At 47.6% G+C, this 17,736-nt stretch overlaps 1 protein-coding gene across 2 annotated transcripts in view; it reads left to right on the forward strand.

The window, feature by feature from the left end:
• Positions 1 to 3,529: 3,529 nt before the first annotated feature.
• Positions 3,530 to 17,736, forward strand: part of Cfap45 (cilia and flagella associated protein 45) — a 35,252-nt gene continuing 21,045 nt past the window's right edge. The window contains exons 1-6 of one of the 2 annotated variants that reach the window (XM_045132543.1): positions 3,530 to 3,578; positions 10,244 to 10,369; positions 12,891 to 13,033; positions 15,212 to 15,356; positions 15,697 to 15,867; positions 16,947 to 17,125. In XM_045132543.1, the coding sequence (XP_044988478.1) occupies positions 3,576 to 3,578; positions 10,244 to 10,369; positions 12,891 to 13,033; positions 15,212 to 15,356; positions 15,697 to 15,867; positions 16,947 to 17,125 (767 nt within the window). In that variant the 5' untranslated portion in view covers positions 3,530 to 3,575. Of the gene's footprint in view, positions 3,579 to 3,634; positions 3,900 to 10,243; positions 10,370 to 12,890; positions 13,034 to 15,211; positions 15,357 to 15,696; positions 15,868 to 16,946; positions 17,126 to 17,736 lie in introns of those variants that run through there. The other variant, XM_012951859.2, reaches the window with a different exon arrangement.

Genomic DNA, 17,736 nt, shown 5'->3' on the forward strand with positions numbered 1-17,736 from the left:
CAAACAATCTAAATGCTTACTTATTCTATTGAAAATTTGTCTGTCTGTTTTATTGAATTGCCTTCTTTTTTTAAAAAATTATTTATTTGTTAGAGAGAGAGGCAGAGAGATAGAGTGAGAGAGATGGAGAACGGGTGCACCACAGCCTTCAGTGGCTGCAAATGAACTCCGGATGCATGCACCACCACCTTGTGCATCTGGCTTTTGGGTCCTGGGGAATCGAACCTGGGTCCTTTGGCTTTGCAGGCAAATGCCTGAACCGCTAAGCCATCTCTCCAGCCCTGAGTTGCCTTCTTTTGGTATAATCTAAAAATTGCTCCAACTTGCTTCTCAATTTCAAAGTCATTTCTCCGATTTCATGGCTTGCCTTTACCACTTTGTTCCGTGAACCAGGAATTTTCAGTTAATTTCTTTTGTCCTTTAATGCAGACATGTAAAGACAACAAAAGAAGAAAGCGTATTGTTGATATATGTTCAAATCAGAATCTGTTAAACTGACCTTGCATTATTGGAGTCTCCAGAGCAGGTGACTTTGGATTTGGCTCAGCAGCAGAGCACTTTCCTAGCAGGCCCAAGCCCTTGAGTGTGACTCTCAGCAGAGACTTCTAACGTGTAGTTTAGAAGGGCATACTCAGTTGTAACAACTTTTTCAATAACTTTTTTTTTTTTTTTTTGCATTTTGTGTGTTTTATCTTTCAGGTCTCAGAAAATACTATAACAGTGCTCTCAAAATATCTCTGAAGGGCTGGAAGGATGGCTTAGTGGTTAAGGCACTTGCTTGTGAAGCCTAAGGACCCAGGTTCGATTCTCCAGTATCCATGTAAGCCAGATGCACAAGGTGGAGCATGCGTCTGGAGTTCATTTTCAGTGGCTAGAGACCTCAGCATGCCCATTCTCCCCACCCCAGTCTCTTATAAACAAAAATTTAAAGAATCCTTATCATGTTCCATAGACTGGTATACAGAATAAAACACACACTACCAACCTCAATGTCCAAATGTCCATCCTCAGACCTTGTGAATGCTAGAACTGTAATAAATTTGTTTCTTACGCTCCTAACTTTGTGGTAATTTGTCACAGCAGCAGTAGAAAACTAATACGGATTGAATAGTCTTGTCATTTTACTTAGGAAAGTTCAACTACATGTGTGTTTAAGATACACATGTAAAGGAATGTAAAATGGAAACATCTGTGTTGGAACAATGAAAGCAACCACTTTAAGTACAATGGAGGCAGCTTCTTTCTGGTGAGTTTATAATTATGTATGTGGTATTGTAGTTCTTTATTTCTTTTTAGCCACAGAGAGCTTTAGTTTTACTAGCCATTGATAGAAAAAAGAATCCCCATTTACAATTTTACACCATTGATAACTAGAGTATATATATATATATATATATATATATATATACACACATATGTGTGTGTGTGTGTGTGTGTGTGTGTGTGTGTGTGTATTCACAGACTGGCTTTTTGCTTTGTACATTTCAAACCTTGTTTTGTCTATTCACAGGATCCTTTTTGTGTTGGGATCATGGCACATAGTTGTATGGAGAATATGGCTGGTAATTTGGTGCCTGGACGCCCGAGCTGACATAGTAGTCTGGAGGGAGGATTGTTCCAAGAAGCCATTCCTACACCAGGACAGTTGGAAGCAACTTGGCTATACATGTAAGCGATGGAACCAATACCAACATGTTCCACTAAAACCCAAAATAAATGTTTCACTACATCAACTTAGGTTTGCAAAGTTACACAAAGATATGACTAAGCAGTCACATTGTTCAGGGCCTTGCTGCGAGCCTTAGCGTGGCTCACATAAACAGGCGACCTGGAGCTTAGGTGCTGTTCGATTTGAGGTAAATTTAGACAGATTGCTGGGAGGCAATTCCCTACTCCTGCAATGTGTCACCCTTCCCTCACTGTCTCAACTTTACGCCTTTACTTCATTGAGACGGTCTGAGTCAGAAAAGGAGTGCAGTCTTTGACTTTATATGGCTGTCTCTCTCCGCCTCAGTTTCCTCTTTGCTTGTGGGGCTAATTACTATCTCAGAGGGAAGAGGCGGAGAACTGGATCCCAGGAGGAAAGGGCAGCGGAGTTCAGGGAGGATTACGCAGCCTGCTGGGGTGAAAACAGCGGGGGAGGTGGAACCGCGTTCCTTCCCCCAGGGCTCCTCAACAGTTCTCTACGCTTAGGTTACAGTGAGGTTCAGAAAGACGGGAGTTTGCGGAGAGAATCCAAAGGGAGTGGGACCGCAGCTCACAGAATCACGGGCACTTGTGTGCAAGCAGGGTTTTCAGGACAGCTCAATTCTGTCCCTGCAGGTTGGGAGGTATAGAACTGGAAAATCAAAGCTCCTGAAAACATACAAACTAGAAAGTGTTGAAGGCAGGCTCCTCAAAGCCAGTTCCACAGATTTTGACAATCTAACTAGGATTTACAAGTTTTTAGTTTATTGAGTTATTTATTGAGACTGATCTGGTTATGTTGTCCAGGCCGGTCTTTCTTTCTTTCTTTCTTTCTTTCTTTCTTTCTTTCTTTCTTTCTTTCTTTCTTTCTTTCTTTCTTTCTTTCTTTCTTTCTTTCTTTCTCTCTCTCTCTCTCTCTCTCTCTCTCTCTCTCTTTCTTTCTTTCTTTCTTTCTTGTGTGTGTGTGTGTGTGTGTGTGTGCGCGCGCGCAGTGGGGCTGGAAAGATGGTTTAGCAGTTAAGGCGCTTACCTGCAGAGCGTAAGGACTCAGGTTCGATTCCCCAAGACCCACATCAGTCAGCTGCACAAGGTGGCGCGTGTGTCTGGAATTCATTTGCAGTGGCTGGAGGCCCTGGAGCGTCTGTGCCCTGTCTCACTCTCTCTCTCTCTCTCTCTCTCTGCCTCTTTCTCTCTCAACTATACATATATATATACATATATTTGTGCAGTACTGGGGATTGAACCCAAGGCCTCATGCATGCCAGGCAGGAACGCTGTCAATGTTATTACATCCCCAGTCCTCTCCTACTTTAAAATAAACTCTCGCAGACCTCACAGCTGGTGTGAGGCTCACCTTTGAGGGACTGCTCCGGTGATAGTACATGTATTTTTGGGGCCAGAGCACTTTGCTCTAGCTGGCCTCCCCCCTATTGTGAAATGTGGTGTAATGCAGCAGGTTTCCATGCTGACTTGAACTCTCCCTCAGGTTTGGTTTGGATCCTCCTGGGCGCCGGGTAGCAGTAACCATGGTAACCTAGGTTGTGTGTGTGTGTGTGTGTGGGGGGGGTCTCTGACTCTTGGGGTCGCCGGCAGTTAGGTCCTCCTGGGCCCATGGCAGGCCCCTTAGGGCTCGACTGAAATTGAGTCCAAGTGAAGAGCAGAGCTCGTATCCGAGCGGCTCAAGGCTTCAGACCCCTTGTCATCAGGAGGGAGAGGTTGCGGGGCGGCGTTCGGGTTCGGAAGCGCCCCAGTCGGCGGGGACGGCTCCCTGCAGCCGGGCGGGGCGGGGCGGGGCGGGGCCGGCGCCGACGCGGGCTCTTGGTTGCTGCGGCAACGCGTCCGCTCCCCGGGAGCTGGTGGAGGTGCCCGCTGCAGAGGCGGCTGCGGAGATGGTGAGGCGCTGGGCAGCTGCCGTCCAGGAGTCCTGCGGTGGACTGTGGCCGCGGGGCCGGGGAGGGCCGAAGGGTCCAGAAGGCCAGGGAGCGGGGAGGACTGTGGAGCCAAAGTAAAGGAAGTCAGGAGAGGGGTTCACCAAGAGGAGAGAGGGAGGAGCAGTTGAGAAGGAGGTTCCGCCCGGTTCCCCGCCGCCCGGGGCTGGTCCCCGGGGGTGGAGAGGGGGCGGGTTATGGGATGTGTTGTGAAGAATGGTGAGAGAAGACCGGTTGAGGGGTTTCAATACCTGTCTCTGCAGTTAACTAGCAAAATGATCATGGGTAAGTCACCTAATGTACCTGAGCCTGAGCCTCACTCTTCACTTTCCTTAGCAGGGTTTTGGATCACTCACTGGGTACTCCATCAGCATTTGTGGTTGAACGATTGAATGAATGAATGAACGAACGAACGAGGAGGGCTCCGGGTTTGAAAAATCCCTGGGGGAATGACTGAGACAAATTTGTCAGTCATGGGGATTCCACGGACTGGGCAGGATCGTCAGAGTTACCAAGATTGGCAAGCCCAGCAAGGCCTGGGAGGAGCCATGACGGGGTACCTGGACCTGAGTGTGCTGGCCCAGAGGCATTGAGGGAGCCCCCAGGACAGGAATTAGAGCCCACAGTTAATGGAACTTACTGTAGAATGTCTGGTACACAGCGTGGGGCAGGTGGCTACCTGTGTTGTGCTGTGGGCATGCTGCAGGCTCAGAGGTTGCCTTGTTTTTCTGGGGCACAGTGGATTTCAGAAAAACTTTGTTAATTATGAAATAAATAAGTCTCCAACAAAGCCGTTTCCAACTTTTGAGGACTTCCTGAGGTGTAGCAATGGCATCCCTCTTTGGCTATGCATTTTATTTGATTCCCTGTTTCCTTTCCCCTCAGCACAGTAGTGTATGTATGAACGTGAGGGTCTGGCATGGAGCCTGGCATCTGAGGGCACACGGTAAATGTTAGCTCCCCCCTTTTCCTATTTAAAAATTTTCTTATTTCTAAGCATTCATGAATCCGTAGGCTGCAGCTAGATTACACTGGAGGTCTGCAAAGCTCCAGATTGGGGATTCCCATCCAAGGGCCACTGAGGGCAAAGGTTTGTCCAAGTCACTCCTTATGAAATCCCTTGGGTAGGATTGGACATACAGACTCCTTGGAGAGCGTTGTGTCTGAGTGATTCGCGGCAGGCCAGGGGGCTGTGTGTTTGTGCACATGCGTGTCTACAGAGCTACTCATTGGCTTTTGAGAGAGCACAGAGGATGAACAAGAGGTGGCAGTGGTGGGGAGTCACACAGGCAGAGTTGCTAGGCTTTTAAAAAATGACTAATAGGGCTGGAGAGATGGCTTAGCGGTTAAGCGCTTGCCTGTGAAGCCTAAGGACCCCGGTTCGAGGCTCGGTTGCCCGGGTCCCACGTTAGCCAGATGCACTAAGGGGCGCACGCGTCTGGAGTTCGTTTGCAGAGGCTGGAAGCCCTGGCGTGGCCATTCTCTCTCTCCCCCTCTATCTGTCTTTCTGTCTGTGTCTGTCGCTTCTCAAATAAATAAATAAATAAATAAATAAATAAATAAATAAATAAATAAATAAATAAATAAAATGACTAATGAAGCTGAGCGGGGTGGCGCACATCTTTAATCCCAGCACTCGGGAGGCAGAGGTAGGAGGATGGCCATGAGTTCGTGGCCACCCTGAGACTACACAGTGAGTCCCAGGTCAGCCTGGGCTAGAGTAAGACTCTACCTTGGAAAAAAAAAAAAAGACTATTATCATCCTCCAAAAAGGAGGGACGGGGACCTTGGTACTGACTCTGGTGTCATGCTCAGGCGGCGTCCCACAGGTGGGCAAGCTGGTCCATTTGAAGAACCAGCTGTATGGCTCAGAGTAAGGCAAGAGGCCTGATGATTGGGAATTTCCACTTTCTTAGCAGCAAATGTATGGAAAGGGAAGTAGACCCAGGTCAAAGGTTTGAGGCCTGAACTTGCCAGCTTGTGGTGACTTCACGTGTAGAAAAGGAACTAGATACAGGAAGGCCATCTAGGAGAGAACAAGCCTTTGTCTTTGTCCTGTTGACAGGTGTTACAGTTACGTCAGGGAAATTCCACACCGACCCATTCCAGCCCTGCCGGCTTTGTCTTGCTGTGTTTGAGCTAAATACCCTGGATCCTGGCATACACCATCCTGTGGTTTTTTTTACAGGCTACACTCTCTTGCCTTCAGAGCCCACTGTTATATTTTGCTTTCAGTAAAAATAGTTTGATTATTTTTCCTGGCAATAAAGTACTTTACCTATTCATGGGAGAAAAATTACTTAGAATAAGAAACCTCTTAAGATGGTAAAGCTCACCTAAAGTTACTATTAGGCATCTAAAAATATTTTTATTTACTTATTTAAGGCAAGGAGAGAGAGAAAGAGAGAGAGAAAGAGAGGAAAGGATATGTGCATGCCAGGCTCTCTTGCTGCTGCAAACGAACTCCAGATGCATGTGTCACTTTGTGCATCTGACTTTATGTGGGTACTGGAGAATCAAACCCTGCCTGGCAGATTTGGCAATCAAGCATCCTTAACTGCTGAGACATCTCCCCAGTCCCTATTAGATGTTCTTGTGATTATTCTGTGATCCATTCTAGGTACATACTGTCCATACAAACATTCTTACAGGAATACTTATATATTTCTTAGACAATGTCTTCTGAAAAATATGTTATGTTATGGTGATTGCCCTATCTCAAGTCATATCACCATACATTTGACTAACTTCCTAACCCCAGAATCTCTTTGGAGCCCCTTCTTCTTGCCAAATTCGTGTGCTCCCAGAGTGAGATGGTGCATGAAGGGAGAAGGAATCAGCCAAACCGGGTCACCAAGATGAGCTGGCATCTTTATCTGTCCCCAGCCCATCATCGTCTCTAATCCTCCTTGCCTCCTCTTCCCTTCCATCGCTCTTTTCTTCCCAAGCAGAACTGGGCGGGCTTCTCTCAAGCCGCTGCTCAGCTTCTTAGGGATATTTATTTGGTCATGCAAGAAATCAAACCAACTATTCACCTCCTAAAAGAACCCTTGGCTACTGTCTCCTGCCCAGAGCGAGTGATCCAGCTTTCCGTTTCTGCTTGGTTCGTCATTTTCTTCTACTATGTTTACACAGTGACCTCTCTAGTTCTTCTTGTTACTCTTGGCAGGATTGGTTATTCTAACCCTGGGGGAAGGCTTGTGGCTTCAAAGTCAGCAGTTCTCAAATGAGGTTTTCTTAGATACCCAACCTTAGAGCTCAGAGCTTCCCTCTGGCTGGCTCAGTGACCACTTTCCTGCGGTCATCTGTTTTCCTTCCTCTGTTCTGACTTCTAGGCTCAGGCAGTAGATTATTTCCTGTGGTGACTTCCTCCTGACCTGGGTACCTAGGGCACAGGAAGGAGGAGTCAGTCTCAGCGTGGAGGAACCTGCAGTCTGGTCACCACACACAAGGGAAAACCTGTAGGAGTCCTTGAAGAGAAACAGGAAAACAAATGCAAAACAATAATACCTTCCATCTGCACTCCAAAGCCCTTTCACATGCATCGTCCCCAGAGCAGACCACATACGCGATCTGGAAAATGTGGACTGGTGGGATGAGTTGAAGTGCAGCAGAGGAGGCTCCGGAGACGCTCATCTCAGTCTGGTCTGGAGTCCGTGTGAAAGATCATCTTGTTTAATTCCATTCTTTCTTTTGCATCCAGTGCATGTTGGGTTTGCACTATGGGCCAGGCACTGTGCCCCCTCCTCTTTTTTCAAAGTAGGGTCTTGCTCTAGCTCAGGCTGACCTGGATTTTGCTATGTAGTCTCAGGGTGACATCGAACTTATAGCAAACCTCCTGCCTCTGCTTCCCAAACGCTGGGATTAAAGGTGTGTATCACCATGCCTGGTTTACCTTTCTCTTAATTATATACAGAGCTCACACCATCCCTTATGATCCAAAACTTTACATCTTTTCTAGTTATTCCCTATGCATAGCCTCTGTCCCACCTACTGTGGTTTCTGTCATTTCCCTATTCTATTTTCAGTGTAAAGGGGAGCAGTTACTCACCACCCACCATATAACAACCCTTCAGAGGCTCTCATTGTTTGGGCTGCTATATTTACCTTTTAATAAATCCAGGCTTTTTTTGCTCCATTGTCTTGGGATGCCTGGAGATGTAGAGGGAGGCTCTCCCTGTAACCCTTTTGCTGGCAATACCAGGCAGCGAGGGGCAGGCATACAGCACCACTCATTGTTTGGGAGAGAGCCAGCTGGGCAACCATTGTCCAACTGAATGTGAAAACCTGCTACAGGTGGAACAGATGCTGTGGAGGAGGCCTGGTTGGTGTTGGCAGATCAGAGAGAGCAAGTTTGAAAAACACCATACAGTATGGTGCGTTCCTCTGTTTACTCTGTCCCCTTGACGGCTGTCGACTCTGAGACATGAGGAGATCCAGTATGTCTAGCCCATTTCCCCAAGAGAGCTCAGCTTTGGGGGCAGGGACAGCTGTGGGCTACTTCAAAGTGAGTTTTGAATCAGCTTTAGATTAAGCTTAGAGTTGTCCAAATGTCTTTGTAGAAACTCCTTCCGGGACAATGAAGTACTCTTCGGTACATGCTGACCTTTGAGAAAGGAGGCTGTCTTAGCTGGGTTCTTGGCTGCAAGTAGCCAGTCCATTAGCAGGAGGAAATACATTGAGAGGATCTTTGTTTTGTTTTGTTTTCAAGGTAAGGTTTTTCTCTAGCCCAAGCTGGCCTGGAATTCACTATGTAGTTTCAGGCTGGCCTCCAACTCATGGCATTCCTTCTACTTCTGCCTCTAGAATGCTGGGATTAAAGGCATGATCCACCACACCCGGCTTTACACTGAGAGGGTTTTAGAGAGCCCACAGTTGTACCAAGGTGGGAAACTAGGCTTGGTGAATAGGAACAGAGGGAATCTCTGCAGCTAGAACCAGCCAAAATCAAAACTGAGAACTGATCTAGCATGGCCTTTTGATGCCCCATTGCTTCCCAACACTGCTGGCTTTGAATGCAGTTGCTGTGGCTGCTCTCCTTATCAGCATTGCTCCAGACACTGGATAAGGCTGCCTGGGTCAGAAAGGCTTTCCTTGTTCTGTGCTTGCATCGCTGGTTCCCTGGTTACTGTCAGGTCGGGTGATCTCATGGGCTCAGACTAGGGGTTCCTTGCTTGACTAGGAAGGCATTGCCTCATGTTTTTAGCTTTTGTTGTTGGAGATGAACCCTGTCTCCCACAATCATTAGATAGTGAAATGTGCTGAACTCAGGAAGATGCCAGGGCATCGACTGACTAATGTACACTAAAAGATTCCAGAGGAAAGGCCACGTAGTGGACACTGTGACCTGGTTAACTTATCTATCATTCACCCCTGACCTAAAGTTTATTGGCCATTACATGCTGAGCAGTGGGCTATGGTGCTTTTACATTTTATGCCCTCTGGTCCCTACCCTGAACTTAAGGGTGAGACCACAAGGCATGGAGGAGGTCAGGTCATTTGGGTCTCAGACTGAGAAGATTGGAGGTGGAGAGGACAGTATACATTCTTGGGGAGCCAGCTTATATCTCCTTGCAAGAGGTCCTCTGTTCTTGTGGGAAACCAGGGGCAATGAGGTGAAGTATCACTCTGTTCCTCTTGCCATTTGTGTTTTCTTCATCCTTTCATCTGCACTGCATGGCAGACTGACTTGGCCTGCTTTGGGTCCTGGGACTATGTTCCTCTTTGCAGAGCTAGCATTGTCTTTCCCTTACCAAAGGATCTCCCTGTGGGGATGCTATCTGTGGTGGTTTGAATGTAAAATGTCTGCCATGGCCTCATGTGTTTGAACACTTAATCCTCAGTTTGTGACACTGTTCAGGAAGGCTGTGGCACCTGTGGCAGGTGGGTGATTTGCTGGAGGAAGTGTGTCACTGGGGGCAGGCCTTGGGGTTTTACAGTCCAGCTCTGCTTGCTGCCCCGAGTTCACTCTCTCTCCTCCTCCCCTGCTGATGTGAAGCTATGATGCCAGGTGTTCCCCATAGGCTCATGTAGTTTGACTACTTGGTCCCCAGCTGGTGACAATTGGGGAAGATGTGGGGCATTTGTGTATGTGTGTGGGAGGGTTGTAGAGACTTGCTGGAGGAGTTGTTTCACTGGAGGTGGACTTTGGGGTGATATAGCTGAGCCCCAAGCCCAGTGAATAGCCTACTCTCCTCCTGCTGATATGAAGATGTGACGTGGGTTGCCTAGCCTGGCCTGCCATGCTTTCCCTGACACCATGAAACTTGCCCTCTGAAAAGTAAGCTGGAACTGAACACGTTCATTCCATAAGCTGCTTCTGGTTGGGTGTTTTGTCCCGGCAATGAGAAGGAAACTGCTACAGCTGATGGCTCCCGCCACACTTTACCTGCTGTGATAGAAACTTCCCCTCAGAACTTGAAACCTAAACAATCCCTTTCCTTCCATAAGCTGTTTCTGGCCAGGTGTTTTGACCCAGCAACAAGACGGTAACTACTATAACATCCCTATACATCTCAGGACTTTTCCTGGGTGGTTCTTCCACATGGCCATTGTTCTGTCTCCAGCATGCGCTGGAGAAGGGTTTGGCACCGAGGGTCTGAGTGGATCCTTTCTGTCTCTTCCTGCAGCCACTAAGCACAGCTGGTGCCTCGAGTTCTGCTTCAACTGCTTCCAACAGGTCGCGGAATCGGACCCGCTACCGAACCAAAGCCATGAGCTCTGAGGTGGATGAGAGCCTCTTTGGAGTTGTCAAGGTAACTAATGCTCAGTGAGCCCCTCCAGGTAGCTGTCACCTGGAAGCACCGATCCAACCCAGCGCTGCTCAGGACAAAGCTTGCACTGGCCAAGTTGATGAGCTCTCACACATCGGTTTCAGACCAAAGACAAAGGGGAGTTCTGAGACCCTAGCCAAGAGTTCTGACTTTTAGTGTGTCTTAGGTAAACAGGGGTGGCCAGCTTTCTGCACCCCTGAAATTCCCATATCTTCACAGTGTCAAAGTACAACATAACACAGGCTGCCTCCTGCCCTGAGTTCCCAGTTGCTTGGCTAAAACAATTATTTAGCTTTGGCAAATGACCAGGTTTTCATTTGTAAGTCTTGTTGAGACTAAGAAATGGACAATTCCTTTAATGTAGAAATGGAAAGCTGGAGAGTTGCTGTGAAAAATTTTGGTTCACGTGTGGTGGTTGGAATCAGATGTCCCCTATAAACTCATGTGTTTTTGAATTCTTGGTTCCCAGGTAATGGTAACTTGGGAGGTGGAGCCTTGCTGGAGGAGGTGTGTCACTGGGGGTGGACCTTGAGGTTTGTTAGCCCCTAGTTTGCTAGTGTTAGTTTGGGTCACTCTCCTACTGCTGTTTTCCACCTGCTGTGGCAGAGGTGATGTTGAGCCTCTGCCCGTGCCATGCTGTCCCCTGCCAACATGATGCTTCCTCTCAAGACTGTAGGCCAAAATAAAACCTTTCCTTTATTCAGCTGCTTTTGGTTGGGGGCTTTGTCACAGTAGTGAGCAGGTAATTAGAACAACACAAGAAAGAGAATGAAGCGTGGAGAGTAAGGCAGGAAGAAGGAGAGAGGAAAGAGAAGAAAGAATATTTCTGATAGTGGGGCAGATTAGGAGAGAATTTATGTCTGTCTTTGCCCCTCACTGCTCTTATTGTGAACGGAAGAGGACTTCCGTAAGGGTTCAAGGTGGGAACCTGTCCCGTTTAGAATATCCCCTCCTCAGCAGCACCTTTTCTATTGGCAAGGGAAAGAATTAAAGGAAGGCAGTTTTACTTACAGACTTTTCTTGGTTGGGTTGAGAGGCTGGTTTTGGGTTCAGGTGGAGCATTTAAGTCAGAGAGGTTGGGGAATGGCCAAGGGTTCCGGGAGTCCTCTGGGCTGTCTCAGCCAGGCGTGGTGGCGTGCACCTTTAATCCCAGCACTGGGGAGGCAGAGGTAGGAGGATCGCTGTGAGTTTGAGCCTAGCCTGACACTAAGCTGCTTCCAGTGAATTCCAGGTCAGTCTGGGCTAGAGTGAGACTCTACCACAAAAAAAAAAAAAAAAGGAAAGAAATGAAAGATCAGTCAGAAGAATGTCCTGGCCAGTTTCGTGAGCCTTATGGGTGGACGAGTCCAGGAAACTGGCAGTAGGGGGCAGAAGTGGCCTGTGGCATGAATAAGTCATGTCTGTCTGGAAGCAGCGATGGGCACCAGGTGGCAGCAGCACTCAGGGGACAGTACAGAGTAAACCTCAGGACGAGCAAGGCCACCCCTTGCCTGGCCTCCAGGCAGGGCCCAGTCACGGCATGTATGGCACATGCATTCTTCCTGTGTCCAGAAGTTCCCTGACAGATGTGGTTGTATTTTCTTGTTTTCTGTCTCTTTTACAGTCAGAAAAAAAAATTTAAAAACATTACAAAGAAAAACACATTCTGCTTGACTCCACTGAATTCTAACTTGCTAACCTCCTTACCACATTAGATCTCACTCTGTATTCCAGTCTGATCTCAAACTTGTTGCTTCTGCCTCCCAAATGCTAGAATTACAGACTATTTAGCTATGTCTTACTCCCTCGATATGTCTTTTTTGAGGGCTCAAAGCACATTAAAAGGATTAAAAATTGCTAACATCATAGAGTAACACATTGTATTGCTTTGAATTTCCAGTGTGGTCCAGGAGGAATGATTATTCCTTCTTTCACACAGAAGAAATTTTCATGGAGAGAGAACCTAGAAACTAAAAATTTGCCTCTTTCTCTCTTTCTTTTCTTTCTTTCAAGTTTTTTTTTAGATAGTGTCTCTCGCTCCAGCCCAGGCTGACCTGGAATTCACTATGTAGTCTCAGGCTGGGCTTGAACTCTTGGTGATCCTTCTACCTCTGCCTCTGAGTGCTGGGATTAAAGGTGTGCGCCATCATGCCTAGCCCTCAAAAATTTGCTTTTAATTTCTGATGATTTTAAAGTAGGGGTAGTTAGACACTCTTACTTCCTTGCCTTCTCTCCCCTCTCCACTGTCCCTCTATCCTGGAGGAATATCTGCCTGGGAACAAGACACTTTGCTCTCAGAAGAGCTGGCCTATACAGGCGCACCCAACCATGTTCTGGTAAAGAGAAGCGCCACCCTGCCTTCCCAGTGCCTTGGGCTTTCTGTCCTGGAATCTGTTCTAGGGTGGGCTGTCCTTGCCACTGGGTGGGTCAGAAGACCCAGAGAAGCTTGCCTTGAAGTTAAGACTGACTATCAGGGAATGAGATGACCAGCTTCTAAGCTGATTTTCTTTTTCTAACCTTATAGCCCCAGGCCCAGGGCAAGAGCGACAGTCCCATTGTGCTGCTCCGGGACAAGCATACCATCCACAAAAATCTCTCTGCCCTGGGTCAGGAACACAAGCCAGAGACCATCCAGCACATCACCCGGGACCTGATCCGAGAACTCATGTGAGTCCCCAGGGCTCAGCCCACACTGCTCTGGGGGGATGGGGTCTGTGCAGGATGATGGAAGCTAGTTTGGTTTCATCCTGTTGGTGCCTTTCCCATTCTTTCCTGGTCACCATCTCTCTTTCTCTTTCTCTGTCTGTCTCTCTCATTGTGTTTGCTGCATAGACTTCTTAATTTATTGGTTAGCATACAAAGAAATGTTACATTGTTATGCCAATTTCACACATAGATGTCATTATACTTTGTTCTCATTTACCCCTTTCCCACTGCCCTCCTCTGTATTTTTCCTGCCCCTCTTTCTGGTCCTCTTCCTTCCTGAATGGTTCCCCCTGCTGTTTTCATGACACACATGTTCCATTATCTTCTGTTGTTGACCCCCCTTTAGATCTCCTCCTTCTCATAAAGCCCTTTCTATATTCATGTCCCCCCAACACAAATATTGATTCTGAAAATGAGTGAAAATATGCAATATTTCCCCATTTTTGTTTCAGAGCTATTTCTTCTCTATCTTGGCCTTCTTTTCTCCTTGTGGGAGCTATCGTTGCCATTGCTCCTGACTCCCACCTTTTTTCCTCTTTCCTCTTTCTTTTAGCTGGCTGTGGGAGCTGAAAGGAGCTGGTAGAGGGGCAACATGTAGTGGGTCCTTCTAGGCCCCCATTAGTGCACTTGGTGAAGAGGAGTGGCCAGATGAGTCACTTCCTTTCAGCAGCATTAAGAATCTGGAGCAAAGGGAAACTGACCAGATGCCTAATTAGCCTTGTGGCTTCTGCTTTCCAGACTCCCAGGCTACCACTGGAGATTCACAGGGGCTCCTCTGGTTGTTGAGGGGTCAGCCCAGCCTTGCTTTCGAATTGGAGCAGCGCCCTCAGGCCCCTCCTACAGGGGCCCAGGTCCAGCTCAGTGAAGAACAAGGAGCTAGCCAGGGCTGTGGGTGAGGGCTTCGTTCGCTGTAGCCAGTCTTCCCACTGGGGCTCCATAGCTGCATGACTTCCCAGAAAATGAAGGCCGTGGCTGCAGCTGGCGGAGGCGCAGCTAGAACCCCGAGCTTGGCTTAAATACAGCCCTTGCTAACCTGAGGCGGGCTAGGCCCCATGTCAAATGGCTAGACATGGACAGCGGTCCTGCAGCCACAGGAAGGCCCACTTCTTGGAGTGGGCTCCTTTTGCAGACACACTGGTGTGTTTCAGAGCCACCCTCTTAGAGTCAGATCTCTCCTGGTTGCTCTACACCCTAAGCTGTTTGGTCTAGCCTGTTTGGTACAGTACAAGACCTTGACTAAGTCCTAAATATACCCACTGATTCTGCCTACCTCTTGGGAATTCCACACCCCTCCCCCAAATACACACACAGTTTTATTAGATGAGATTTCACTTCCTGTCTCAGACTGTCTGCGTCTTGTTGCTGTGCACCTGTTAAATTGCCTCACCCAGAAGCAGCTTTATTCCTACCCCTCACCTCCTCCCTCCCCCATCTTTAATGTATGTCATTTGTTTGTAATCATTATAATTAGCTATAGGTTTGTTGAATGCGTTGGGCAGCTACAAGGAGAGGGCTATAGACATGTTTCCAACAATTGTCAATCAGAGATTTAATTAATATTTAGAGTTCAAAGCTTCTGTCTAGGCTGGCTGGATGGGGATGTTTAGGTTTTTCACTAGCATCCATTTCAACCTTGTCTGGTGTCCCATTGCCATTCGTCTGCATCAGGAATAATCTATTTTTAAAGTTCAATCCAACAGCTTTGTAAAGCATGCTTACTCAGCGCCAAGCGCTGTGCCTGAGATTATACCACCAATGTAGAGTCTGATCCTGAAGGAGCTTGAAAGGAAATGGTCCCTGCACCACTGGTCCTGATGCAGGCCTTATGAACAGAGTCACAGTGTGGTGGGACTCAGAAGAGGATGTAATCTGTGGGGCCTGGACGCAGGGTTGGGGGGGATTCGGACACACAGAGGAGGACCTTAGATAGCCACATAGAGAAGGTGACGTATAAGCTGGACTTTAGAGAGAAAGGTCTTCAGACGTCTCTACTCTTCAGTGCCCCTCGACTCTCCTCTGGAGCCCTTCCCTCCAGTGCCTGATACAGTTACAGGGCGGGAGCGCCCTGGAGCTGGGAGCAGAGTGCCCAGGGCTCTCCTCAGTCCTCTCCTTACCTAACTCTGCTTTTTCCTATGTCAGTATTCCCACAGAGGACCCCTCCGGGGAATCCCTAATCATCAGCCCAGAGGAGTTTGAGCGGATCAAATGGGCATCCCATGTCCTGACCAAAGAAGAACTGGAAGCCAGGGAGCAGGCCTTCAAGAAGGAGAAAGAAGCTGTCTTGGTATTTGACCTCCTTAAGTCATGTCCTCCCCAGATGGGCAGCAGAGTAGAAATATGCAGGGGAGAGCTAGCTTCTCACAACGGTAGGGATGGACTCTCGACAGGGGATGCTGGAATAAGGCTTGTACTTAATGAAGGAATGTTGGAGAATGAAGACCAGGGAGAAAATCCTGAGATATGGGAGGTACTTGGGTCCCTGAGAAGGGTCTAAGATGCAGCTAGGCTGTGAAACCTCAGTGGCATGACAAGCTGAGGCAAAATCCTACTGGGTCACCTCAGGCAGTGGTGGCAAACTAGTGTGCAGGGAATGGCCTGCCCCAATCCAGGCTGGTCTCCCTTAGGAAGCAGCGACAATACGCAAGAAGACGATGAAACATAAGGAGATGGTGAGGAATAACAACAAGAAGCTCAGTGACCTGGAGGAGGTGGCCAAGGAGCGTTCCCAGAACCTTCTGCAGAGAGCCAACAAACTACGGATGGAGCAGGAGGAGGAGCTCAAGGACATAAGCAAGGTGGGGCTCCTGTCCCTTCCTCCCCCTCCTTGTCACTCTCTCTTCCTTGCTCTTATTCATGCTCTGGGCAAAGTGAAGGACTGGTGGGACCAGTGCTGCATGGAGGAGAGGGAGAGTTGTGCCTGCTGGTGGCTGCTGTGACATGATCACTGTGTGACCCAGAGCAAGTCGTTTCCTCTGTCTGCAAAATGTGGATGGTAACTCCACCTAGAATTGTTGGCACCATTGAATAAGCTGAGATGTGCGAGAGCCTTTGTGAACTGTGACTGGTAGATAGATAGGAGGATCCTGTTCTTGTTTTTACCCTGTTAGCTTGAGCCTGGCCATGGCGGCAGGAGACACTAGGGTTTGTTTTAGAGTGCCCACAATACTTCCTTCCTTCAGCAGAGCATAAAGACCGGGGCTCATTTGAAATTCTGTTTTGTAATTTATTTGCATGTGTTTGCTTCTTGACCCAGTGAAAAATGCTGAGTCTCCAACCCCTTCATCTCTGATTTCCATCTCTCAAGTAAAATCTCTACTTCTCTCTCCTTTTATTTTCCAGAGGTTTTGTTTTCTGGTTCTTAATGATGGAGCCATGGTCTTCCATTTCTTTTTATGTCATGCTGGCCTTTTTCAGATGAAACATCGACTGGCTTGATCTCTACTAGAATGTCTTATCTTCCCTGAACTTAACGTGGTGTTCATGGGTCCCTAATGAAGCTCTGAAGTGTTATGGAAATTCTGTGAACATTTATGTAATGGAAGAGGGAGCTCATGACATTCATCATAGTCTCTGAAGGTGATCTATTACTCTCAGCCACTATGGTACCATGAGCAGTGCTCTTCTGGGTCTCTCCTTGAAGAAACCCTAGCACCTAGTAAGAACTTGGTAAATGTTTGAATTGCACTGTACCATGGGGAAGGCAGATATCAAAACCCTCTAGTTTCTTTGGATTTGTGAGGAGTCATGCACATCTTCAACACTTTCAGTGGGATTCTGCTCCCATTTCGTTTCCCTTAATCTTCCATATACCCATACACACTCTCCTTGTCTTTATTGCCAGTCCCACTGCCACAACTTTCTCTCCCCTCCCTAGATTATCCTAAATGCCAAATGCCATGCCATCCGGGATGCTCAAATACTGGAGAAGCAGCAGATAAAAAAAGAATTGGATGAAGAGGAGAAACGGTTGGATCAGATGATGGAAGTGGATCGGCAGAAATCCCTTCAAAGGCAGGTCGAAAGGGAGAGGAAGCGGCTGGAGGAAAGATTACGGTAAAGATGTAATTTTGACATTTTCCTTTTTGCCATTTCTATATGTCCTATGGTCTTTGTAGCCTAGCAAAGAGGGGAGATATGGACATGGTTGCCATGTCTGTCATTCTTTATGAAGTTATACAGAGAACCATGCAACCTTAAAGCTCTTTTCTAGGATTATAACCAGTTTCACAGTCCAGTTTCATTTCTTTCTTTTTTTTATTGACAATTTCCATAATTGTAAACAATATCCCATGGTAATTCCCTCCCTGCCCCTACTGTCTCCTTTGAAACTCTACTCTACATCATATCCCCTCCCCCTCTCAATCAGTTTCTCTTTTATTTCTTAAAATATTTTATTTTTATTTATTTATCTGACAGAGAAAGAAGAGAGAGAGAGGGAGGGAGGGAGAGAATGGGCACGCCAGGGCCTCCAGCCACTGCAAATGAACTCCAGATGCGTGTGCCTCCTTGTGTATCTGGCTTACATGGGTCCTGGGGAGTTGAACCTGGGTCCTTTGTGGCTTTGCAGGCAAACGCCTTAACCACGAAGCCATCCCTCCAGCTCTCTTTCTTTGTCTTGATGTCATGGCCTTTCCCGCCTGTTATGATGGTCTTGTGTACGCAGT

The sequence above is a fragment of the Jaculus jaculus genome, chromosome 1 (assembly GCF_020740685.1).
Source record: "Jaculus jaculus isolate mJacJac1 chromosome 1, mJacJac1.mat.Y.cur, whole genome shotgun sequence".
Taxonomy (NCBI): domain Eukaryota; kingdom Metazoa; phylum Chordata; class Mammalia; order Rodentia; family Dipodidae; genus Jaculus; species Jaculus jaculus.